Source organism: Pithys albifrons, chromosome 3 (genome assembly GCF_047495875.1).
Source record: "Pithys albifrons albifrons isolate INPA30051 chromosome 3, PitAlb_v1, whole genome shotgun sequence".
NCBI lineage: Eukaryota > Metazoa > Chordata > Aves > Passeriformes > Thamnophilidae > Pithys > Pithys albifrons.
In genome coordinates, this window is record NC_092460.1 from 54,090,469 (window position 1) to 54,117,022 (window position 26,554).

The 26,554-nt window shown below is 36.5% G+C and overlaps 2 protein-coding genes across 5 annotated transcripts in view; one reads left to right on the forward strand and one right to left on the reverse strand.

Annotated features, from left to right (window-relative positions):
- APAF1 (apoptotic peptidase activating factor 1) overlaps positions 1 to 16,888 on the reverse strand; it is a 33,618-nt gene extending 16,730 nt beyond the window's left edge. For 2 of the 3 annotated variants that reach the window (XM_071552027.1, XM_071552026.1), the window contains exons 1-15: positions 16,640 to 16,886; positions 16,177 to 16,291; positions 15,268 to 15,414; positions 14,803 to 14,992; positions 13,827 to 14,024; positions 12,628 to 12,811; positions 9,810 to 9,922; positions 9,174 to 9,305; positions 8,540 to 8,778; positions 7,838 to 8,005; positions 6,877 to 7,008; positions 4,404 to 4,517; positions 3,650 to 3,828; positions 2,374 to 2,500; positions 275 to 400 (exon numbers count right to left, since the gene is read on the reverse strand). In XM_071552027.1, coding sequence (XP_071408128.1) covers positions 275 to 400; positions 2,374 to 2,500; positions 3,650 to 3,828; positions 4,404 to 4,517; positions 6,877 to 7,008; positions 7,838 to 8,005; positions 8,540 to 8,778; positions 9,174 to 9,305; positions 9,810 to 9,922; positions 12,628 to 12,811; positions 13,827 to 14,024; positions 14,803 to 14,992; positions 15,268 to 15,405 — 2,040 coding nt within the window. In that variant the 5' untranslated portion in view covers positions 15,406 to 15,414; positions 16,177 to 16,291; positions 16,640 to 16,886. Of the gene's footprint in view, positions 1 to 274; positions 401 to 2,373; positions 2,501 to 3,649; positions 3,829 to 4,388; positions 4,518 to 6,876; positions 7,009 to 7,837; positions 8,006 to 8,539; positions 8,779 to 9,173; positions 9,306 to 9,809; positions 9,923 to 12,627; positions 12,812 to 13,826; positions 14,025 to 14,802; positions 14,993 to 15,267; positions 15,415 to 16,176; positions 16,292 to 16,639 lie in introns of those variants that run through there. The other variant, XM_071552028.1, reaches the window with a different exon arrangement.
- On the forward strand, positions 16,738 to 25,257 carry IKBIP (IKBKB interacting protein). 2 transcript variants are annotated; one of them, XM_071552029.1, is made up of 4 exons: positions 16,738 to 17,010; positions 18,366 to 18,594; positions 19,841 to 19,958; positions 20,857 to 23,237. In XM_071552029.1, the coding sequence occupies exons 2-4, from the start codon at positions 18,401 to 18,403 to the stop codon at positions 21,673 to 21,675; spliced, it is 1,131 nt and encodes a 376-aa protein (XP_071408130.1). In that variant the 5' UTR covers positions 16,738 to 17,010; positions 18,366 to 18,400; the 3' UTR covers positions 21,676 to 23,237. The 2 variants fall into 2 exon arrangements, with proteins under 2 accessions (XP_071408130.1, XP_071408131.1); XM_071552030.1 differs by lacking the exon at positions 20,857 to 23,237 and adding an exon at positions 24,162 to 25,257 and having other exon boundaries at positions 16,745 to 17,010.
- The last annotated feature ends 1,297 nt before the right edge of the window (positions 25,258 to 26,554 follow it).

Here is a 26,554-nt window from a genome sequence, read left to right on the forward strand (position 1 = left end):
ATAGGGTTGGACTCAAACACGTTCTAGTTAAAAAGAATTATCTGATAATACCAGTAAAAAAGTGGACCTTGATGTTAACCTATGATGTTAACATTAAGCATCTTCTATGTTACATAACAAGTGGGGCTTTTCTATTTGTCAAGTACTGAATTATCCATGTAAGAATTAAGACAGTTTAAAACAACTTTAGTCTTAAGAATCTGCTCTGCCTGAATTGGTTAAATAGAATTAGAATTATTTGAAAAAAAGAATTGCCGCCTTCTCATTTCCTTACCTTCACTTTTTTATCACTTGAACAAGTTGCTACAAATTCTCCATCTGCAGAGAAAGTGCAACAAAGTATTTCATCATCGTGAGCATTTATCTCCAAGAGTCTCTCTCCACTTTCTGCTTTAAACACCTAAAACAAGAAACAGTAAAACCTTGTAACTTGCATACAATTTTAAAACAGAAATATAAGTTTGTTTTATATCAAACAGTTCTCTTTATGTAAACTCTTCAAAAAACTGGTTTACTTTTGAAAGAATTCAAAATTTCAGGAACAATAACATAATTATAAAAATAATAGCGCAGCAACTTTGCAAGGATGATAGAAATGGTTAGGGAGAGAAATAGTGAAAACTGATACTAAAAAATATTTCTGTTCTACCCTCACTCTTTAAGCACGTCCTTTCACTGTATTTTTTAATAGTAACTGCCGAACACTATCTATAAACAAAATCAAAATTATTCTTAAAGCGAAAAATTCCTGGTTTGTATCTATGGGATGCCCTTCTGTGGAAAGCACGAACTTCATCAGCAATTGACAATTCAAGGAACAAAACCCAAAAATAAATAGGGAAAAACTGTACAGGATGACGCAAGTTTCTGTCTTGAGCTAAACAGAGACAATGAAAGGACAGTTGAGGAAAAGTGTCACACATGAATCAATTTCCCCAAATTCTGGGATTTAACTTCATGTGTGGTGAGAGAGTGGATAAATCAGGTCTCCCTTTCCATCCTAGGTTACACATTCCTAATTATTAAAAAAAAGAAATCACAAGGTGTTCTTTACAGCACTGTTCAGGATACTACAATTGTGAAATCCCTGTTCTTTCCTTTACTTTTTTATTGAACAGGTATATCAATGACAATGAAATGGTTGGTATTTGTTCAAATAAGAACATAAATACTGAAGTAATAGGAAATGTACATTCACATTAAGTTCTGCAGAATATCTGATCTTAATCTAGCAATTTTTTTTAAGTAGCTTTGAAAACTGAAAAGCTTAGGCCACAATTAGACAAAACACGAGTAAGTTCAAAGTTAAAACATGAAAAAAGTATTATTGCTAATTTTCCTATTCTTCAACAAAAGCTTAGTTTAAGTGCAATCACAATCCACAGATTTTTTGGGGTACAAAATTAAGCAATCTGCACTTTCAGTAATGAGGCCATTAAGAACAGAAGCCCAGCACAGTAACTTCAGCACAGCATGAGTACATTCACCAAGCATCCCCTTAAGTGGATGCTATGATCATAACACTATAGAAGCCAGCAAATAAAATAAACAAAAAACTCCAGTAATAACACATTAAATAGCCAAACAAACAGCAGCTAAGCACTAGTGATATTACTGCTTTAGTACTCAGCTTCTCAAGCATCCAAAACAATACCAAAGGTTTGCAGAGAAGTTAATCTTTTCCCTTACCTTTGGCTGTCTGGAATACAGATACTTTACCAAGGTTACTGGCTGGCTGATTGTTAGTTTCTTGAGAGCTGGCTGATTCCCCTCCAGGCAGACTGCTGGCAAATTTGTATTAGTCACTTCCTCTCTGTCTCCTCTAATCTGCGTTCTAAGCACGTTGGGCCCATTTCCAATCTAAAACTGTCCTCTGCTTCAGGATTTTCGCCACATATACGTTTTTTTTTACTTAAGACATTTTACTAATAAACACCAAAATGACATAATGTTCATTATCATCTCACATAAAGAGTACAGCTGTAACTAAAACATCTTACTGCTTCTCAGTACTGTAGAAGGTCTACTATGACTGAAAATAACATTTTTTGCAAGCAAATATTAAGTAAGATGGAGTGTATTACTTAGGATGTGAGGTTTACCGTATAATTAAAAGACATCTCATGTTCACACTTTATAGAATAAACCCTAAAATCACACTGTTTAGCTTTTGAACTAGAAGATAATGCTTACTATTCCAAACATGCAACTCGATTTTTATGTAATAATATATCCTTTTAAACTGTTTGTCTCCAATTACGGTCTAGATCCAAATATATCCGCATAGCATCAAAAGAAAAGTGATAGAACTGTTAAGAAATGTTATCAAAATGGTACACAGCATCTCTTTTTACTCATGCATAGGTATCTTACCTGTAGTGTTTTGTCTGCTCCACATGATGCTATTCTTTGTCTGTCCTTAGAAAAGCAGGCATGGTAAACTGCATCTCTATGTGGACGAACAACCAGACGGTAGAGGTTTTTCAAGGATGTTTTATTTCTATAAGGTAAGAGAATTGATTTAGATGAGCAGGATTTCTAGTGCCCTTGAATTATTCAGAATCCTATCTAAAAAGATTGACAATTTTCCACACATCTTGAGCAGGTAAACTTTATGACGAACAAACACACAACCCACTGTATATTATCTCTCAGCCTTCATGCTGAAGTAATAAGAGAAACACAAATTCCAGCACTCACTCAGAGGTTTTTATCTTAATCATCCTGCTTAGCCAGGTCTTAATACAAAAAGCTGTCACTGTAATAAGACAACTTTTGGTGATGAACAACCAAAACATCTATCTCTGTTCTGTTATTTCTGTCATGTTCTTCAGCGTGTCTCCCACATGCAAGGTGAAAACCTTGAACTAAGTGGGGATTGACTCTTCTGAACTGTGCAACTTCCAAGTAGTTTTTTTAGAATACTGCTAGCTGGGCTAAATGAAATAACCAAACATTCAAAGAGGAGACTAATCTGCCTGGCTATTATTATAATTGCATGACACAGAGTCATTCTGGTTTGTAACCACCAAGTACTACAAATATCAGAAGAGAAACATCAAACAGAAGAATCTAAGAGAGTTACATGGTCAGATGACTATGGAACAATGCTGGGAAAATGTTTAGATATGTAAACTTTTTCCTGACACAACTTCCAAAAACACAGTGACAGCAAAGAATTATTTAAATAGGAAAAATTTCAAGATTGTGTAGAGATTCCATCTCACTACTTTCAAAACCTTTGCAAGTTAGCACAAATGCTCTCCTTTCTAAAGCAGCACATTTTACTATAAAATCTAAAAACATACTGTAACATACCCAATACTTGCACTACAACTCTAAATTTAAAAACAACTATTCCAAGAATTTTTAAAGTATCATATTTTCATCTTAGTATAGTTATCTAAAATAAACAATTGAATCCAGAAGTAAATATATTAATCTACTTTTTTCTAAGTAATTATTAACAATTGGTGGCCTTACATATCCAGCATTTTTGAAAATTATCTCACTTCCTTTCCCCAGAAAAAAACCACAGTAGTTCTTACAAAGGTCCTGTTATTAGCCATACATTGCATTTAGTTGGACATTAAATGATTTCCTTGGATCAAGGGATCAGCATATCAGCAAATGGACTGCATCTACTTACATCCACTCCAAATAAAATCCTCCTGTTTCTCTTTGAGCATGTAGCTTGGCTTGTTGATACACCTCTGACATCTCTGGTTGGCAAAGGCCCAGCTGTATAATGTCAGGAAAGGGCTGACGCCCAAGAAGGTGCCCATTTAAAGAAAGAAATTCCTGGAAGTTCTCACGTACTGTGCTGTCCTAAATACAGAGCAGATAATATATGATAACAGATTTATTTTAGTATTTATTTCCTAAGTGCCCTTTGCTTTTTTTAAATTTCTACACAGCTAATACTCTTACAGAAGCACTTGGCAATATTTTTATTTAGTTCTATTAGCAGTACATACAAGAGACTGAAAGATTTCATTATCCTCCTCAGAAAAGCATAATTTCCTTATTTTTCAAATAAAGGATATTTGCAAGAGTGATTTATTCAATAAGCAGTCAGTGAGAAATATCAGAAGGACTATTCGAAGTGCCTAACATAACTCTACACCTCCTCAAAAGCAGAGTACCTTATGTATCCCCCATTAGGTATTCATCACTTTGATTACTGAGTTCCATGGCCAATCACTTACTCACTGAAGCTAAAACTGAAAACTAAGTTTCCTTCATTTTTTTCTTCTCCAAGTTAAAGTTTAATTATTGGTTTTACATTTCAGTGTTTTAAGCTTTCTATATACTTGCCACATATACATATATCCAACAAAATGCAATGAAAAATAGAAAAATGTATTTGGAACAGACTGATCATTTACCTTTTCGTATCATACCTTTTGATCCAGGATTGAACTATATTCTACATATTCATGAATCAGATGAGCAGGCCCTACCAATTCAGTTTTAGCTTTAATCCAGTCTAAAGAAAACATAAGATCCTGGAGCTCCTACAAGAAATACAAATTTAAGTTCAGAGCATAAGTTTCACAACAGAATCTACTTAGGGAAAAAAGAAAAGCATAGGAAATACATTAGGTATTAAATACACTTTGGTATAATTGTTTCTAATTGAAAACCTAAGCAAATTCCCGGATCTTATTTGATCAGGTAAGAAAATTCTGAGTTACAGAAGGCTATTTTAATGTTGTTATTTTAATGCAAAGGACTGCTCTTTGATACAGCTAGTCAGAGAAGGGATGGAGGTACAAAGCAATTCTTGACTTATAGTACATAAGACCTGGTTTAAGATACAACTCTGAAATAGCTTTGACTAGTCCAGTCTACCAAAGATCACTGCTAGCAGTGATTGCTCATCTTCCTAAGAGAAGCTGAATTTGAATAAAAACAAAAAAAATTTGTTATAGCTGCATTTCACTTAAAAATGAGAAGACTACTTCAAAAGGTGATCTGAAACTGCAAATACAACTATTAGAATAGAATAGAATATTTCAGCTGGTAGAGACTTATCATGACCATCCAGTCCAACTGCCTGACCAATTCAGGGCTGACTAAATCTACAGCATGTTACTAGGGGCATTGTCCAAGTGACTCTTAAACCCTGACACGCTTGGGGCATTGACCATCTCTCTAGGAAGTCTGTTCCAGTGTTTGACCACCCTCTTGGTAAAGAAATGCTTCCTGATGTCCAGTCTAAACGTCACCTGGTACAGCTTTGCCTCATTCCCTCAGTTCCAATCACTGGATACCAGGGAGTAAGAGCTCAGCATCTCCCTCCTCACTTCCTCTGCTCAGGAAGCTGTAGAGAGAAGCAAGGTCACCCCTCAGACTGGGACCTCCCATGACTCCTAAATGACAGTAGATGATCAGGAGGAGTACCCTGACAGAATCCTTTTGTTCCTTCAGTGTTCTGGATTGTATCATATCAGGCACTACAGACCTGTGAACATTCAGCTGACACAGCAGGTCACAATTTCAGAGTCCACAGATGAAAACTCACTGTTCCCAGGCTCATGTTCCTCCAACTCAGGGAGCTGGGCAGCCCAAGATCTGTCAGCATTATTAAAGACTGAGGCAGAAAAAAGCACTGAATGCTTACACTTCTTTACCCCTATTAGTTAGACAACCATCTTCAATAAGTATTGGTCTAACGTTTCCTTTAGACCTTCTCTTGCTACTAATGCACTTTAAAAAGCCTTTCTTGTTAAAAAACCTACTTGCTGGGGTCAGAAAAATTGCCTAGAGACAACACTGCACAGGCTCAAAGTACACTCCAAAGTCAGTAGATAACACCAGGATTAAAAAATTATTGTGGTTAAACAAAGGAAAATAATATCTCCCAGCTTTATTAGCCTCCCAACAAACAGCAATCATGCCGATATAATCAGAAATAAGTGACATATAGAATGTACACTCTAGGAAGCATGCAGTCACAATGAGACAGGCCAAAAACCTCTGAGAAGATAATTCTACAAAATGTAGAAAGGCTGCTAACAAAAACACTTTTACAACACATTGAAGTTGCAGAAACTAAGAGAATTAAATAAAGATTTGTAGCACATGCTACTTATAAAGGTTTTTATAAGATATAAATCCACAAAGTGTACTGTATGAGGTAGATGAAGCATCTCAAAAGAAGTTTAACTGAAAAGGTTTGAGTACATGTGAAATAAAGCAATTAGCAACCAGTATCAAATGCTACTAAATCCATTTAAACTCAAATTCAACTGAAACTACTGAATTATTAATCTTTCTGCATGATTTTCATCTTATTCCAGCTGAATATCTGAAGTACAGTAGGTGGCAAAAAAGACAAAACATTATAAAGGTGTCAAGGCAATTCTGGAAACAACAGATTTGCCCATCTACCTCTTGAATGCATTTTTTAGCTATTGAAATCAGATAATGAATTTTTACATGCAAATCTGTATAAGAGAAAAAAATAACATGACTTCTGAAATAAAAACATAACTAATAACATTCTCTGACAAAAATCAATTTATGTGTATTGTCATACCATAAAGTGAGCCTGGGTTTTCAAAAAGGTTTAGAGAAGATTTCTTATCAAAGCTTCTTAAAAAAGGAAAATAAAAACACAAGCTATTAGGATATAAAGGAATAAATTTTCTCACAAACTGGTTGAAAGACAAGACACAAATGGTAGAAATAAAATAGCTTTTACAACAGACAGTGATTATCAGTGGACCTCCTAAAGACCCTACGATGACTGTTTACCCAGCTGCACAAATGCCCAAGGGAAGAGAGGTTCAAGTGGAAAAAGGCCTGAAGGAAAAAGCGAAGAGATAAGAGTGGGACAAAAAGGAAAAGAGGACATTTGTTAGAACCCACCTTCTGCATGTTGGCACCAGCCATGTGATACGCCAGAAAGTTATACCAGTACATGCAGTCCTCTTGAGATGGAACAGGCGTATTAAGTTTGTAGTATTTTTTGTACTGATTTACTATGTTTTTATGTAGTTCCTGCAAAGTGAAAGAAAACATACTTTCAGTGAAATCTATACCAAGGTATGGGTAGGTTTCAGGATTGAGGAATTATAAGTATTATTAAGATTGTATTTTAAATAGTATTGAGAAGTAATATTATTTTTCAATCTTAAGGGACAACAAGTGAAATAAAAAAAGTTTACCTTTCCAAACTGTACACCTAACCCAATTACTGCTTAAGACCTCCAAAAACATTCTCTGGATATTAAAAGGCATAAAAAACAGTTGTTTAACCTTCCGTCTCAGCCTGAGAAGAGCTACTAAATCTCTCTTCACATTAAATGTGGGTAGGCAACAAAAAAGGACTCTTACATATATCAATCCAAAGCAAGTCTAAAAACTTGCCTTTTCTTCATATCTACTCTTCCTGCCTAGTCCTTCAGGATTGAAATTTATTGGGCCCATCTTACAGGTCTTCTCCCTGCAAGTACTGCCTTAAACTGAAAAACGAGTAAAAAGCACTTCTCTGCATTAAGGAAGAAACCTGCTATTCTGGTAGGGTCTTGATGCCTTTCGATTCAACAGTGGAATATTACATCTCCTGCTGGAAACATTTGATAGAGAAATAATGGATAAAGAGTCTTCTCTAAGCTTAGTGTCTTAGGTCCAAATGGAACCATCATGAAATCATTCCACAGTTTCAAGTTGAAAGTAAGTATTTTTAATTCCTCAGCATTAAGTTAAACTGCATTGTGGACTATTCCATGGAACTACTCAGGATACTCTTTTAACAACACAACATTTTCTGAAGAATGTCCAGCTTTGGAGAATAAAGTTAAAAGTAAGCAGGTTAGTCAATACGTACCGGAAGCTGGTTGCGATTCTTCTCTGTGAGAAAGTCAAGCTGAAGATCATGTAAATAATAATGGAATGACTTCCCATTGCGATCACAGAACAACAGTGATTTGTTAACAAATTCTTGTAGTATGTCTTCAACTTCTTCAGTTTCCATATCCCAAAGAATACAAAGAACCTAAAAAATATTAGCACATTAACAGAGAAACGCTAATCCCAACCCTAACTCATAATACGACTTATATGACTATCATAAAAGGCTACTAATTAACTGACAACAAAATGCATACTAACAAATATAGCCGTGTTACAAATTGTAATCCCTCCAATAAATTACCAATTCTTTCATACATCCGGTCTGTTGCCTATTTTTGCTGATTTATGGTGATCATATCTTTTCCTTAAAAGAGACATAAATTTCACATAACAGTTTTTAAGCCTTCAGTAAATTCAATTACACTCTAATTAAAGAGCTATATATGGAATGCACAGTAAACTTACACATTATGAATACATTTATTCAGATATGATTTTTTTTAGTTTCACTATTAACAGTACAAGTCATAATACAATAATGACCAAATCTACCCAATCTAGCAATTACTACTAAGTTACACACAGCACAAGTTATATACGACAATTATAAATTTTATGAATTCTTTAAAGTTGCTTTTTTGTAACTCACTAAAAATTACTAGCTTCCTGCTATTACCTTAGTAGGTACTTTAACATCTTTAGGGAGGATAGAGAGGTCTTTGTAGTAGTCTTTGTAATTGTCATTCAGTTGCTCAACACTTATGGACATGGCTTCATCAAGAGCTTCATAATCATAAGATGAAGATTTTCTTATTCTTTTAAACTGTTTATTCTGTAGCTGTCTGAGATAGTATTCCCAACGACTAGGGAAGTCTCGTAATAATGCACCTATCAAGGATATCACAAGAGGAGAACCTGAAGGAAAAGATTAAATTAATTTTAGAGGTTTTCAAGGAACATAATCCAATAGTTAATAGTCAAGTCATTGAGTAAGTCAAGTAATTTTCCCAATATATTGATTAAATTCTTAAGGTGTGGAGGACAGACAAACAATAATCCATGCAGACATCTGCAAACTCAACAAATTTATGTGCAATTGCAGCACAGGAAGGAAATATACTGAAGAAAACTATTTGAAAATTCACATGGGTCACTTCTGTATAGCTTAAAAAAACCCAAAACACATTTGACTTGCCTTTTACTTAAGGTATACAATATTAATAGATGTTCCCTCCTCTGTTTGTAAGTCTAAATCCAGAAGAAAAAATATATTCAGTGGTAAATGATATGTTGCAGAGTGACCAGCATACCTTTGCATTCTCTTACAAGGGAGTTAGCTTGTTCTGGCAGTTCTGATATTTTCATATTCACAAACAGGGATAAAATCTCCAGTCCTTTCTCATGTGCTAGTCTATTCTCCACATGAACCTCAAATTTATTGCCTAGACACAGAAACAAGGAAAAAAGTTAAAATAATGTGAAAAATCTTATGGAAATTCAAGGTATTTTTCAAATAAAATCTGGAGCAAAGGGCCTGGTTCATGATTTTTTGCACAGTATTTTATTGGCTTAGCACTAAGAAGAGCAAAAGTTCTATTTCCTAGAATCAGTTTGCCTTAGAGAGACAAAAAAATTACTACAATCTAATAATTACAAATCCATTATTGGCAGTGACTACTTAATAGCATAGAGATAATCAGTTTAACAGCATCGTTGCATCCTGTTGAGTGATACACTGACTACACTCTTCAATGTAAACATATCACTTTCAGGATAACATTTAACAATTACTTCACAAATAGCATAAAGTCCTACAGAGCAGAATTCCAAAACTTTGCCACAAGTTGATAGACATAGCATCTACTATATTCTTTTAAAAGTTCACAAGAACAAATTGCATATACATAGACACAAAATCTCTGGTGCAGAAGAGGAAACTTCCTTACCAGCCACAGCATCTGTTACACTCCTGTCCCTGCTGGTGATAAGAACCTGACATTGATTATCGAATGCTTTTAATACCCAGGAATCCCAAATGTCATCCAGGACCAAAAGAGACCTAGTGCAAGAAGAAAGACTGCAGATTTCAGATCAACTATTGGTGCTAAAATAAAGTATTGCATTTTAATAAGGAAAGAACAGTTTCAGAATTTACAATATATCACTGCATAAATTTTTTTAATATTAATATATAAAGTATCTTAAGAGTGTGTCCAGAGGAGGGTAATGAAGCTGGTAGAGGGTCTAGAAAACAGGTCCTGTGAGGAGTGGCTGAAGGAACCAGGATTGTTTATTCTGGCGAAAAGGAGGCTCAGGCTTGTATTGATCTCTACAATGACCCAAAATGAAGTTTTAGTGAGATGGGGGTTAGTCTCTTCTCCTTGTCTCAAGCCAAAGGACAAGAGGAAATGGCCTAAGTTGCACTGGGGGTGGTTCAGGTAAGATATTAGAAAAAAAAATTCACTGAAAGGGTGGTTAGGTTTTGGAATAAGTTGCCCAGTGAGGTGATGGGAGTCATTGTCTCCAGAAGTGCTGAAGCATCTGCAGCACCTGGGGACAAGGTTTACAGCTAATTATGGTGGTGCTGGGTTGATGGCTGGACTAGGTGATCTTCAAGGTCTCTTCCAACCTTGATGATTCTGTGATTAAATACTGTGCAAGAAGCTGAATGCAGGTATCTCAAAAGAGTAAGTTTTTACCACTTACTATTTTATAGATACAACTGAAGTGGAAACAATAATGTTTTGAGAAATATTTCCATTAGTAGATGCCAGGAAAAACAGAAATATTTACTCTCTTCTTCAAGTCACCAGGTATCATAAATGAAGAAGAGTCGCATAGGCCTAGATAACAACTCTGCTTGACACTGGTTAGTGATAAACTTCCTGGGAGAAAGCATTTTCAGTTTCATTTGACCAAAGAGTTTCCAGTTTTTTCCTTATATCTTTGTAAAAATCCTCTTGTGAAGGAGTTGGATGATGAGGCTATTTTTACATTTTACAGTGATGACACATTCAAATCCTGTGGCTAGCCACATCCGTAAGTTACTGGATAGAATCTGAACAGAGTAATTTACAGAAGACTTCCCTACATTCATCTATATATGATAAAGAAGTTACTGAAAGCTGATTATAAAAGGTTGATTCTACAGGTGCAAAACGTCAGAAGCAGATGTATGAAAAGAAATATTTATTTGCAATCAGTGTGTTTTAGTTATTGAAACCTAACCTTACAAATTGTTTACATTTACTGCCCTTTTTTAAAAGGGATGGAATTTTCAGCTACACTAGTTATTGGTTAAGTTGTCCACTCCCACTGAAGCATGCCACTGTTTCCATAAGATTTTTGTTCAGCTAAATGGTACTTATGCCATCAAAGCTTATAAATAAGGATCTGATCTTATTAGAGAAGTGCGTACACATCATACCACATTTTCAAAGTTACATCTAAGTCTTGGATAGCTTTATCTCATTTTATACAACTCCTCTATTATACCCTTCTGATAAATCAGAGGGTTTACAAGGATACTATCAGAGCCATAAATAACTAATTTTGAGGCACTTTCACACTTGAAAATATGCTGAGTGGCATGAATTTCATGCTGGGCTATTTTATGATTTTAATTAATCTGAACAGTTCAAAGTCCTCCCAATATTACAAAAAAACACCCTAAGCCAAAAAACACTGGATAATAATCACAGAAGATTAAATTTGGTAATTTCTTACTTTAAAGTATTTTATAGTTTCACTTTCTTTATTTGACTAATACTTTAATCCCAAGATACATACTGGATTCACAATTTGAATTCTTTGTCTAATACTTTATTCCCAAGAGATATACTGGGTTAACTTATTTGAATCAATAAATAGCTAGTGACTTTTTGTCACTGAAGAGAATTCCAGTGCAGAGCAAGCTACTCCACAAGGTGCAGAATGAGTGAAGCTTGGTTTCTAATACACTTGGCACCCTACGAACCTCACTCCCCAGTCCATTCCCCTCTACTTCCTCCCACAACCACTTGCCTCCTCCCATGCCCATTGTGATGTTGTGCATAAATTAAACATCAAATTTCTTCTGTATTCAGGAGTTTTGGTTTCTTTGTTAATAAACAAGAAATTACAATGGATATGTGTCAATGGAGACAACCACTTCATCTATTTCCCAGAAAAGTGCACTTTCAGCTGAAAGTGTCTTTTGAACTCTTCATACAAGATAACAAATAACAAAAACTATTGCTCAAAGATGAAAAAAGCTGTGCAGTGACTGAGATGATGCTTAATTAAATCAAGTCACTTTCCCTGAAGTTTAAAAGAAACTGGTTTCTCAGCAGTAATTGATCATATCATGAAAACCTGCTTTCACTTTGGTACTTCTAGACCAAACACTTTTTGGAAAGACATCTGTTTTGGAAGGGAAAAAATTTCTGCAGTGATACACTTTTTCCTGCTGTATGATCTCACTTATCAGTGAAGCATTCTATGCACACAATGAGAACACAAAGTCAGAACACTACTTGTTTCCAATTGTTTCTCCCCAATTTTCATTATTCAACAACTAATAGTTTTTCAAGCAAACATGACTCCTGCACAGCTGGTTAACACATTTTGTTAGCAGAAGTCTTATTAACCTAAGTGAGAAAGTTGGTTTAAAAAACCCCCAAACACCACAGAGACATGTAAGCACAACACACACAGCTTAGATGATTAGATCAAAGTTATTCTGCAAAGTTTTAAGAGAATAGTGTTTGATTTTACTGCCATCACCTGTAATATTTGTGTAACATCAGCAAACGAAGACGATCTTTAGCCTCCTCAATGTTAAGTGGTGGCCTTTGTGAAAGAGTTGAGTCATGTTCTAATCTACTACAGAGATTCTGAAGTTTTATCAGGAGCCCTGCTTTGTCTTGTTTTCCAACAGAGATCCAGTGAACTCCTCCTGGAAAGTAATCTAACAAGAAAAGCAGTATTAATCATACTATACATTTAAAAATCAGAAATATTTAATAGCATCTTACAATAGCAATCAAGAACTCAACATTAATTAAAATATAAACCTGTAAAGTCTATTGCAAGCCATTCTTGCAACTCTACTATTAACACCAAAGGATGGTTCTACAAGACCACTATTGCTCATTTTTAAAGGAACAGGCTCTGTATGGAAAATTCCCACAGAAATTTCACACCACCACTGATGCTGTTGCTCCCCCTTTTTATGTGTCTTCTTGCCTGTCACGTGATGACCCCTTCTGTATCCATCTTTCTGATAGTTTGACTTAGTATTTACATTTTTAACCTTGTATTACTGCAGAAGTTCAGAGTTTGGGATGTAAAAGTGATCCCAAAAGAGTCATCAACAAGACATCAAGAAGAGTCAGCTATAGTGGCAGATGCTGTGGCATCTATCCCTACATCATGTTTATTAATGTCCAAGTCCTACTTTCTCCTCCTAGTGTCCTGTGGAGGGAAAAACAAAATAAAAAAAAACATTAAATGGTCTCATTTATGATCTGCTTTAAGTTAAGGTGATATTCCACAAATGCCTGCCATTGTCAAAATATATGCAAAAGTTAGAGCAAGATTTTTTTAAACTCAAATAGCAAGGAGAAGAGACCAAGGACTTTACCAGCAATGCCCAAGAGGAATATAACTACTTATATTATTTTTCACTGACAGAAATAACAATTTCAGTTTAATGAGGGATGCATCTACTCTCATAAACCAAAGCAGATTCTAAGGTGAAAAGCTATTCAAACCGTTTTCAATAAACTAATAAAATACTTAACAGTGCTAGGGCATTAAATGGTTATGAAGTTGCACGTTGCAACCAAATATTTCACAAGCAACTAAGGAATTTAGAAACGCGAACCACTTTCAAGATGACATATGATATTGTACCATGTATGTCCAATATGTGTATACCTGCTGTAATTTTTAAAAAAATATAGATTTTTTTCTAAGAGTACCTTTCAAGAGCTGATGATCCCTTAAAGCTTCTGCTGTTAAAACAGTCTTCCCACAGCCTGCCATTCCATAAACTGTGACCCAGCCTGGATCGTTTCCCAAGCAGCACAGATTCCTTTTAATAGCATCTACCAGTTCTGGCCGAGTGACAAACACAACTGGCCTCTGTGGTACACCTCCTTCACAGAGAACTCTCTTAACTAAAGATGAAAAGAAGAAACACAAAAATAAAAAGTGAATTCTAAATGTAATGCCTCTTTAAACCCAACAAAACAACTCCCCACTCAAAATAACTAGTGAGGTCCCTCCCCATCTCATCTCCCATAAAAATGCTCCAAAAACTGCTGGACTTACAGCACCAAATACTGAAAAAATACTGCTTTCTAGAAATAAATTACTTAACAGGTAATTGGCCCCCCAACTAAAATAGTGTTCCAAATAATAACTGCATGTGGTAAGCTCAACGTTACCAACAACCAAGTCATTTCTCAGCCAAAAGTTACCGCCCCACAGATGCGGCAGCTAAAAGGGATGCCGTGTAAGGCTTTTACTTGGCAGTTAACAGCATAGCACTTTGGTACTAGCAAGACTTCCATTGATTTAAGCTGAGATAGCATGACTTGAAATAGAAGAGGTAAAGCAGGAAAGAAAATGTACACTTTATGTTTCCATTTTGTGCCCATATGGAGTGACATATACACTGATAAACTTGGACTAGCTGAGTAAAATAATATTTTAAAATAAACGTTACTTAATTTGAACACTTTCAATATGACCTACAAAAGTTATAACTGCTGTAACTCTCCTGCCATATTAAATATATGAAATACAGACAGACTACTACATATCAAAACAACAGAATGCACCAACTGCTCGTTTTTCACTGCAACAGGTATTACAAATAGTAACTTTCAAAGTAATAAAAAAGGCAAACTGGTCTTTATGTTCATGCATAGGGATTGCTGGAGTTACACTGACCACATGAAGTCATTCCATCCATTGAACTCTTTCTGTTACCAGAGGAGATGGAAGGGATGCCATCCTGAAGAAGCGCGGCAAGATCTCTGTACCCTTCGTGAAGCAGTGCGTTATAAAAGGATCTATATGAATTATTATCTTTTGTAAGAATAATGTTTATTAGCATAGCTGCTCGCTCTTTCTGTGTAGTCTAAGAAAGAAAAAAATGAAAAGAGGTATTATACAAAACTAAGAGACCTTAGAAATAATATAACTATCACTCTGTCAATTAGAGACTATTTATAGTTAGAGAAATAGCCTTTAACTTGAACAAGCCCTTACTCAACCTTATGAAGTGCAATAAGAACTGTGTGCTGAATTCATTTGATGAATGCAGGAACTAGATAGACAGAAATTAACCTTTAAAAATATGGTAAAACATCTGAGTACACTAGGGAGATAAGAAACAGTGAAAGATGATTCTACCTGCTGTTTCACTCTCTCTTCCTCCTGTAATGTCAGTACTTCATCAGAAATCATACGATCCATAATATACGAAGTCTTGATGTCTCTTTCCAATGCTTGGCGATTCATAAGTAAACAATTTCTACTCTTGACATCCATGTTCCTTCACTGTGAGAAAGTGGAGCGGGGATGGGAGAAGTCAAGTAAAAATAGGAACATAACTTAAAAGTACAAGGAAAGAAATTTTAAAATAGCTTATGAGTTTTGGTTTTAAAGTCAGAAACAATAGCAAAGCAGCTGCATTAGTGGAAAATATATACAGTACCTGATAAATCTGCTAATTTGGAAAATAAGAAGTCTGAGTCCTTTTCCCCATTTCTATGAATTTATGTTTATGAACACGTGCAGAGCTACAAAACCGCAGACTTTGCAAGCTTCTCCTACACAAGGAACTTGGTAGATGTCTCTATGAAAAGGTCTTCTCCCCATACACACATCAATTTTTTTAAGTCCTTAGATCATGTGACTGGGACAACAGGATGAGAAAGAGGACCAGTCTCATCACATGAGATAAACTAAATGTCTCCAAGCTCAAGCCTCCATACAAGCACACTTGGATTTTGACACATGATGACAGATGGAGGGCCCAACACTGCCAATGACTGTGCTATACCTTCCTTTCTCAGCATCTGACACACAACTCTATAAACTGGCATTCTTCCTCTATGTCATAAAAAGCCACATGTCTGAAGACAACAGAAGGTGAAAACTATTGTCTACAATGCAAAGGTTTTCCAGTACTGATCATCTGACCCCGAGAGTCCCAAAGAATCAAAATTATCTCTTAGTTAATTTCCTGACAGAAATCTCCGTAAGCAAGTTCAAACTCCTTCCTGGAGCAACTACGCAGGTGCCTGCAGAAACACTCACCTTTTCCTTTCGCTCTCTCCTTCAGGAGCTGGGTAGAGGTAGAATAGCAGCTGCCTTTGGATGAGCCCGCAATGGAGTGCCTCTTCCTTTGTACTGACAGAATGTCCTATTTTCACTGAAAATTACATGATTAGCAAAGACTTCCCCTACCTTTATCCCAGCGCATCGCTACGGAACTGGGATGTGAATGACAAGTCCACGTATTGTTGTTGTTGTTATTATTATAATTATTATTATCATTATTCCAACAACAACAATAATGGAGCCACACGTGAAGCAAATACAAAAGAAACGGCCCCACAAACACCCAAACCAAAGAGTTAACCCGCACCCGAGACGCTCTTATCAGCCGCCGGAGCAGTAAACAGACCCCGGAGCGCTCAGACCGCCCTCCCGCCGCCGTCCCCGGCCCGCCCGGGGCAAACCCTTCCCGGTCTGCTGCGGTGCGGCCCGTCTCGCTCACCTGGGGGCAGGCAGAGCCCCGGCAGCGGCAAATCCTCCGCGGCCCCCGGGCCGGCAGCGCCACGCTTCCTCCTTCCGGGCCCGGGGGCGGGGATGGGCCGGCCCGGTCCCCGCGCCCAGCAAAACAAAGCGCCGAGCCGAGCCGAGCCGAGCCGAGCCGAGCCGAGCCGAGCCGAGCCGAGCCGAGCCGAGCCGAGCCCTGGCGGAGCGTGTCAGGATCGCAGCCCTGCCCGCGGCGGGCGCAGGACGTGGCGCTGCGGGACGCGATGCGCCGGCCCCGGCGGAGGGAGGAGCTGCGCGGGCTGTAAACGTGGTGCCCGCGGGCAGGGCGGCCCTCCCCGCCCCACAGCCGAGGCCGGAGCAGCGCCGCGGGTACGGACAGCGCGGGGCGGCCGAGGGAGCGTCGGGGCTGCCCCGAGCGCGGGCGGGGCGGGGTGGGGTATGCGGGGAGCTCCGGGCCGGAGGCAGGCGGAGGCTCCTGAGCGGAGGCGGCGGTCGGTCAGTACGTCCGTCGGTCACCCATCCACTCTCGGGGCTGCCGATCCACGGCGGGCAGGGCTGGGACGGCTGGGCCAGGAGAATCTCTGGGGCTGCGGCTCGTCCCTCTGCACCGCACCGGAGTGCGCTCTGAAGCCGTTCATTAAAGCAGAGCTTTTTATGTCTGTATTAGACTATTTCCCGAACTACCCTTCAGATCTCCTTTATTTGCCTTACTTTCATAATGCGTGCTCTCAATCGGAAAGGTGTCCTAAAAGTTACAAAATAGCATTTTTCTGGGTTGTTTTGGGGGGTTTTTTTGAGGTTATGTTTTTTCCTACATACCTCAAACTTAGAGTGCACTTTCCAGTGCTGTGAGTCAAACATCTCTAAACTGCCTGCTGTCGTGACAGGTTAGATTTTAAACAATACGTTTTCCGCTTGAGTGTGACTGTGTAAGAATCTTTAAATATTTATATTTTGATATGTGACTAAGTCGCAATACTGTGAAAGTGATCCAGAAAGCAGCACAACAGTTGTCTCACGCTGTCCTAAAACGGAATCTGCCAAGGATCAAGTTTATTTCGAGCAGGACGGTTTTAGGCTTAAAAATTCCACTTTATACTTCCACTTGGTTGGTTAAAATATGAGCTGGAGATTCATATTGCCTGTCTCTATTCAGACCTTCATTTTATCAAGAAGTTAGAGCGTTTCTTTGATCTAGATGCATAATTTCATTAATCTTCTCATTTTTTCTTTTATTGACTTACTAAATGATGTTCATGATTTTACAAATGACGTGACATCATTACAACAGAACTATTTCTAAATTAAAGCTTGACTCGCATTTCCATTTTTAAAAATGAAAAAAATAACTTTCCCCTTTTAATGTGGTATAGGTAATAATTTTTTTTTTAATCTACAAGTAAAACACAAGCCCATCAGTGAAATCGCTAATGATCTTGTGACAGTCATCAACTACAAAAAAAGAAATATAGTCCTTTTGATTTTAAATAATCTTTAAAATTACTTGTTCTACAACAGATGAAATATTTCTGGAAAGGTGAAAATTTGCTAAAGTTTGAAAATCAGTTAATTTTGAGAAAATATGAAAGCCAGGCTCTATACTATGGAAGGTAAAACGAAAGTCTTTTGACATTTTGCAACAGTTACATAACCAAGAAACAAAGTAAACACTGGAGGATGTTCATAAGTAAGTAGTCCTTTTTGGTTTTGTTTTTTTATCCTAGCTCTCTCTTTTGCTTCTGCTTTTTAAACCCACAAAATGTCTGAAGTTAAGCAAAGGAAAAAAGGTATTTCCTCATTCAAGACCAATGAAGGTTCACCAAAGGCTGAGAAGCACGGTACTTACGGGAAGCTGGCAAGTCCCAGGACCAGCAATAATCGCAGTTCCTTTTGGATGGACTCACGGACAAGCTTGACCATAATTTCCCTTGCTGTTTGCCTGGTGGTGACCTGGTAGGTAACCCTCTGAAGCAGATTTTAATATTTCCATTCGTATTCCATATGGTATTCAGTCACAGGCTGTATGATTTCCATTTGAATGCCGTGTTTGGGTTAAGTGACTAGAGAAACTTGGTAAAGCCAGAAGAATCAAGAAAAGAATGGGAGCATTCACAGGCATGGAAACACTGGTGTACAGTGAGTTACTGTCGAAGATCGATTTGTTCTAGCACGTTGAAAGTTTAAAAGGTGCCTTGCTTATGAATTTTAAGTACCTGCTTTAGAGACTACATCTACCTGTGAAGAGCAACTTAATCTGACAATAAGTACAACAAGGCTCATTTGGCAGGTGATAAATAATCAGACAGTAGAAGTGAAACAGTTTTCTGTAAATAAATTGCTCTGCTCTGTGGTAAGTTGTTCCTCAGCTGGAGCCTTCAAGTAAAGCTCAAATATCGTTGCTAAAGATGCTTTAAAATATCTTAGCAGCATCAGTACCTTAGTTCCATCAGACACTGAGCTTCATGCAAAAATGATATGATGAAATTCTCAGAAATCTAGTGCAAGAAATTAGTCCAGTTTATTGCACTAGACATCACCCTGAAAATTAAGGTAAAATTTGTTCTTATTGTCACCCAGATTTCATTATCTAAATAAAATTATTTGTGATGCTTCTGCTTAGTGTTTTAGGTATATCTGTTTGTGTCACTTTTGCGTATATCTATCTATAGCTTTTATTGCCTAACTTAATCTTACAGAACATTGTATATGTTTTGAAACTTCTACTTTATTATAAATTATAAATAGCACTTCATGAAAACACAAGCATTTGAAGTAAGCTCTACTGGTCTAGATAAAATTGTTTGTACTACTGAGAGGACCCTTGAATAATCTACAAACCCCTTTTTTGGGGATTAATAAACATCCAGCAAAATTCAGGAGGTTTTGCTTGGTTGTCTCATTGCATTTTTAATTAGAAAAAGTGCTTACATTTTTCCTGTTTGAATGGCAATATAGTGTAAAAATGAAGGCATCTATGCATACTTACTTGTTTTCCTACTTTTTTGGAAGATATGTCCAGTATCTACACAGATCAACTTCATTAAATCCTGATTTTTTTTTTCCCTGTTACGTATTGATCTAGCAAATTCTGCAAACACAGATCCCTCCAGTAACAAATTTCAGTGACTCAGGTCCTGGAACACTTATTATATGCTAATTATATAGTTACACTTTGTGTTTATTTGCTTGCAATTTGTAGGTTTCTATTTCAACACTCAAGTAAATTTGCTGATATGGAAAGAAAGTACAATTTCTTACAACAAGAAGCTGAAAAATTCCTGGATGTGGAAAATAAATTAAACTTAATTTCTGAAAAGGTAATCATTAACCTCTTATTTAGATAATCTCTGGTGAACATTTGCTATTGTTTTACTTTGTTGTTTTTTTGTTAATTTATCTGTTTTAAAATTACCATAATGTGTTCTACTTGCCTGTAGAGAATATTCTACTTGGCTTTTAGAGAATATTTCATGTGACAAAACATGTCAATCTATGCCATTGTTTAAGTATGTAGGTGTAGTGGTTGTATCTCAGTATATTTTAAAAACTATTTTTAAGAACTTATATTTATGCACATACTTCATTCTACCAGTAGTCTTTTGTGTATGATCCTAAAATACATTGATTTGAAGAAAATTCATAGCCATTTTTATGTAGTAGACCTGTTCTAATAATATGAAGACATAATGAAGCTATAGAGAAGAAAATAAAACAGCACTGACAAAAATATTACGATGTTTGACATTATCGAGCAGTAAACTTGTGCTGCCTGCCAAATTATCCCCAATACCTTATAGATATTGATGGGAGCACAGCATGGCTTATACTAGTTATTTTGTTTCAGCACTGATCTCAGAATGATGTCACTTGGACATGATGTAATTCGTATATTTATATACTACACTTCAGATTGTAAAATGTTGCATGGGATTTACTGTATTTTACACACAAAACCAAACATGGAAAATAAGGGACTGACAACAAAGAAAATGGTATATGTTCTATAGAAAAGCAACAATAGACATATCTTTTTTCTGTGAGCTTTTCATGCTAGATTAATCAACATTTTAAACATGAATATGCAAAAAATCATGTAGGAGCTTAACAAGTACAGTAGCTTTTAAGGAACTTCATTCTCTCTTAAATAAATGGAAATAGTTTTGTATTCTGACTCTTGTTAAGTAGGCACAAACATTGTTTTTGTTATAAATGCAGTTTGAGTCTTCTGAAAGTATCCTGCGAGAAGCTGCTTCATCCTTCTCTGTGATGACTGGGTTTGAGCAGGAAATATCTTCTCTTCATAACATCATAAATGACATTCAGAACAATGAACAGACTCTCACTCTAAAAATGCAGAGCATTAATAAGAAGTTCCAAAATGTTACAAATTCCTGGAGAAGAAGCTTGGATGAAATGAACACAAACACTAGTGGCTTAAAATCTGAAGCAAAGTTCATACATACAGAAGTTACTTCCCAAATTAATGAAGTCGACCAAAGAATTAAATCCCTTTCAGAAAGAGTAAAAGATTTGGAAGACAGTACAGCCAGAAATATTAGAACACTAAAAAAGCAAGAAGATGATGAATTCTCTAGAATTGAACATAAGTTGGACTTGCATGCAAAGGCAGTTGAAAAGCTAGAAGAAGAACAGAATAGTCTGGTAGTCAAGGAAACAAACCTGAATCAGAAACTTGCAAACTATGAACCTAAAATTGTGGAGTGCAAGAACCATTTGCCAACAATTGAAAGTGCTATTCACTCTATTCTTAGACTGTCAAGTGAATTGCTGGGTATGGAGAAAAAGATACAGGACTTGACAACACAGCTGTACACTGTGGAAAATGATATGTTGAAAACTGTTTCTGATACAGTGGCAATGCAAAAGGTTCTCGAAGGCATTCACTACAATGGCAGCTTGTTGAAAATGCAACCTGAAATAGCAGTTTTAGAAGAAGTAGTGTCTGACTACAAAGCAAAAGAAATAATTTTAGAAAACTGTAACTTAGAAAATGACCAGAATGGGGATAAGTGAATTTGGACTTATGTTTTGAATTGATGAAAAAGCACTTTATTAGTATAATGTGATTTCAATGTATGTTAAAGATAGCTGAAATAATGTCATTAATTTAAATAGACATTAGATCAGCCTGAAAGGCAAACTTATAATAAAGAGGTTAGAGAGCAAGACATACTGTGTTGAAGAAGGAAAGAAGTATTTTCTTAAATTATTTGCAGCTTATTTATTAAAAGGTCCTTTTCAATAAGAAGGAATTTGAAGCAAAGTATGTAGATTTAAGGAAAAAAACCCTCATATTTTTAGTTTGCATACTTAGTTTTCACTACTTAGTTTCTTTTGTTTTTGTTTTTTGTATTACTTTCCGTGGACTTGTAACACAATGAACAACTCATCACTTAGTGCTCAGTAGAGATACATGTACCTTGCTTTTAATGTATTGTGTACTATAATGGTTTTGTGCTTTCAATACAGACTTCACAATGTCAGAGTTGCTACTGGGATCTACGCATCTTATTTTGTGCAGGAAAGCACAAGGACATTTTTAATGGCTGAAACTTGCATGTAACAGCATTGCAGAAAACATTAGTAAAGTACCTCCTACTGAGAACCTTGTCTTGTATTTATAAGCAGTTGGTATTTACATAGCAGTTGGTGTATATTTCTTTTACTCCATGCAAATAACCTCCTTAGACCTCATTTCCAGCCTTTTCAAATACTGGTAGCAATTAATTCTCCCATTGAAGTCATTGAACTAGACTGAAGTGGTTATTAACAGATACTCCTGTTAGATTCTACTATCATTTAATTCACAAATTTGGTGTGATCATTCACTGTATTAGTTTGGGGGTTGGGGTTTTTTTGTGGGGTTGATTGTTTTGGTGCTGTTTAAAAACAACTTTTAACCTTTGTAGCATGTTCTCTCTCAGGCATTATGTTATATGTCTGGGATTGCACTGCATTTCAAAGGAGAAAAAAATGAATAGTGCCACTGACATTGTTTCCCAAAGTTTGCTGAACCAAGATATGCAGAAGTAATTAATGAAAGGCATGGAGTAATGTACCTGGGGGCAGGGAATATCCAGTTTATCTATAGATCCACTTACATGGGACTCAGTACTACCTAATACATCTGGCAGCTGTTCATTGAAATTTGGATCTCAGGGACATCATGAACTTTTTGTCTACAGACAATTTTGTATTTCTGAACTCAGGATTTTGCTTCATAGAGACACTATCAACCCTCAATATTTATGACTTAATCAGACTTTATTTATTCTGGTTTTGTACATTCATTTCTCTAGAACTCCACTGAAATCTTCACTAACTAGGTAAAACTGCCCATTCAAGAGACTATGAAACCAGCATTTCTCAATGGTATAAATACCATTTCTCAATGATATGAAATAGTATAAAGCTGTATCAGTTTCAATTTTTTGCTTATATATAAATTTGTGTCTGTTTACAGTCATTCAAAATAAAAAACATAGTGTAGTGAATTGCCCTGACCCAGTACATAATCTAATTCAAAATAAATTGCCTCTTCAGAAAAGGTACAGAGTAAATACTTTAGTGTTCTATGTCCCATTAAGAAAAATTACTCTATAAAGAAATGTTTTTAAAATACTTTTCACAAGTGTATTCCAGTTACAGTGTTTCTACTTCATATCTTTTTGGAAAGAGTGGCTAGATTACCTGTGGTATGCTCCCTAATTTAATGTGTTCTGCCAACCTCAACCCCATTGAAAGCTGAATGTAGAAGAGATTGAACAGGAAATCCTCATCTCTAGAGGGCATTAACAAGCACAACTTTCCACAGTTTTGCTCTTTTGCTTTTGAGCAAACAGTACTGAGCTAGTGAGGAATGGCCAACACTACTGAAGAGCTAAAAATATCTGTTTCTTTGATGATATTTTTACAGCTAGTGTCCAGAAAAGGATTAGTATGATACTAATTATAGCCTTTTAGAATGTGTTTCCGCTTGCCCATTTGGTGTGTTTTTTTCTCTGCAAGTTCTACCCTGACAGATTGGGGATTGAACAGGATAGTATCCCTAAGGTAGTTTCCTTTCTTCGTCTCAAATTTGAAAACCAAAACCCAGTCCTTTAAAAAACAAACAACCAAACAACCAAAATAGTTAATCCAGGCAAAAATCCAACAACAGCATGAGTGTTCTCTCATTAAAGTAGCTTTTATGAAGACTTAAGACAAAAAACCTTGTAACTGGAAGATTACACATTTGATGACTTGTGTTTTTGGAATTCATGTAAGAAAGTCATATAGCACCTTCCTATAATTTTTGGTCGTAATAGAAAAAGTAGTGATACTTGTTATGTGTACTGACAGGAAAAAAATACATTGTGGTTGTGTTGCAACAGAAGTTTATTTCCTAGAGACAGGGTTTGCACTCCATTTGAATATCAGAGTAGTAAGGTATTTCATTAGAGCATAGCTTGAATTTTGGTATGAGTTGTTAAGCTAGAAATATTTTTGTATCCTTCTAGTGTGAAAAGACTTGGAACCTCATGGAACAGCTGGAAGATCTTCAAATAATTTCTCACATTAAACATCTGCAGGAAGATATTTATACAATGAAAACATGGTCTAGCAGCATAATTAAAAAACAAGAAGAACTGCAGAAGAATTTAACAAGCCTTTTTCATGCAGTTTCAAGCATTGAACAGAATGGAGCTTCTGTAGCAAAAAACATAACATTGACAATTGTGACAGTAAAAACTGACATAAGGCGTATTTCAGGCCTTGTCTCAGAAATGACTGCACTGACAGATTCTTTGCAAACACTAGAAGATAAAGTAGAAAAAGGTGAAAAGATGACAGTAAAAAATATAGGTGACCTCCTTACCAGTAGCATTGACCGAAGTGCAAAAATACAAAACTTGGCATCCAGTAATGCAAGAAAAATTGAGCAAATTAAGACAGCATTGTCTGAGTTAAGGAATGATTTTAACGAGCATTCAGATAGACTTCTGAATCTTGAAAGTGACAGAGCCAAAGTTCTGAAGACAGTTACATTTGCAAATGATTTAAAACCCAAGATGTACAAAGTTAAAAAGGAGTTTGCTATCTTGGAACCATTAATAAATGATCTAACACTGAGAATAGGAAGATTAGTGGAAGAGGTATTGCGACGGGAGAAGGAAATTGCTTTACTGAATGAGAAATTGGCGAATCTCACTGGAGTTCAAACTGAGATCAAGGATGTGAAAGCTGAAATAACCAAGATTTCAGACATGAATTGATCATTGAAAGGCCACTGCCTAGTGTTTGAGGAGTATTAACTCCATCACACGTAGTACTAAGACAGACAATATTTAAAGGCTTCATTTAGAAGCACAGCAAAACTTGAGGTTTGTCCTATTCCTTTGAAAAGGACAGGAGAGTCCTACTGATTTCAAGGGAGAAGTTATGTGAACAAAAAACATGTATCTCTGCATGTATTTGTCTTTCTGAAGAATGACAGATGTTACATTTAATAAAGTGCTTGTTTTGTACAATAAAGCAGGACCGAAAACTGGCAGTTCTTCAGTTTTCCTTTCCTGCTCCAAAGGAGGGAATAAAATTGTGCTTTCCAGCTAAACAAGAGTGGGACAAGCAACAATAGCAATTTGTCTCAATATGTTCACTCTGTGATTTCTGTAGACTAAAGCATTTTCTTTTTTAATAATATTTAATGATGTAAATGCAGTGCAGCCAGCAATGCCTAGAAATACAGCAGCTGCCTGGAAAAAAGTTTGTCACACAATTAGATAATTTGTGTAAGGTTTTGTGTAAGGCTTTATAATTGTAAATCATAATTACTGTGCAGCACCGTTGTGTCTTTAAAACACAGAACTCTCCATAGGGACAATGCTCTGAAAACCTACTAACCCTGCTGATGCCTTTATTCCAGTGTCATGGTGTAAGTTCAGGAATTCCAACATTATTATTCATTATTTCTTAGTTTGTAAAATACCTTAGTGAGCAGCAGAATTAGCAAAGAGAATCTACTTATGTCCCAAAAGGCTAGACTGATATGAACCACTGGCAGTATTTCTGTGCTGAAGAACAAGAGATCTGAGACATTTGGAAAGGCAGTAGTCTAACAAGTAATAAGATAGTGGGAATGGGTTTAGCAGAGGGTGGGGGGAGGGAGGGAAGTGTATTAAATAAAAATTACTATAAAAACCAATTAGTAGCTATACAGCAGCTCAGAAAATCCCTGTAAATGAAACTATATCAAGAAGTGTAAGTAGACAGTAAGGCCTTTGTAACTCCATTGCTTAGTTGGTCATACCTGAACATCTCACAGCTGCCGGACTCTTGATGGTATGGAACATAGAGCAAATTCTTCTCCCTCACTCCTCGCATCCTCATTCAGCATTCCGTGTCTTTCGGTCTGCTTCATGTTGCAGATCTTCCAAACTCCCTTTGCATTGTTTCCCTCAGTCACCCTCAAATACTTGGTTTAAACTTTTCCTTTTTTGTAGAGGTCCAATTGCTACCTCAAAATTTTTTACCCCTTTTCAGTCCACCTGACAGACCACAGGAATAAACCTGTCAAAATACAAGTTTTCCTGGCAAGCATCCACAGATACTCTTTACCCGACCCCTGTGCCTTTGCTCTTTCACACAACCCTGAGTGAGCTCCTGAAAATAACCAATGGCATTTGAAGAAGAGATAAAAGGGACAGAGCCATACTAAAGTATGTATCATACCTGAAAAAATATATATGCACCTACACATTAAGAGTTTCAGGATTACATAATAAAGATAGCTTATTTGGCTTTTTTAGTGTGCAAGCTTATGTTGCATCAAGGAGAGCACTTGGCACAATAGACAAGGTTACCAAAGGGACACAGATATAGTGGAGTGAGAAATGCACCCTGCACACCACCT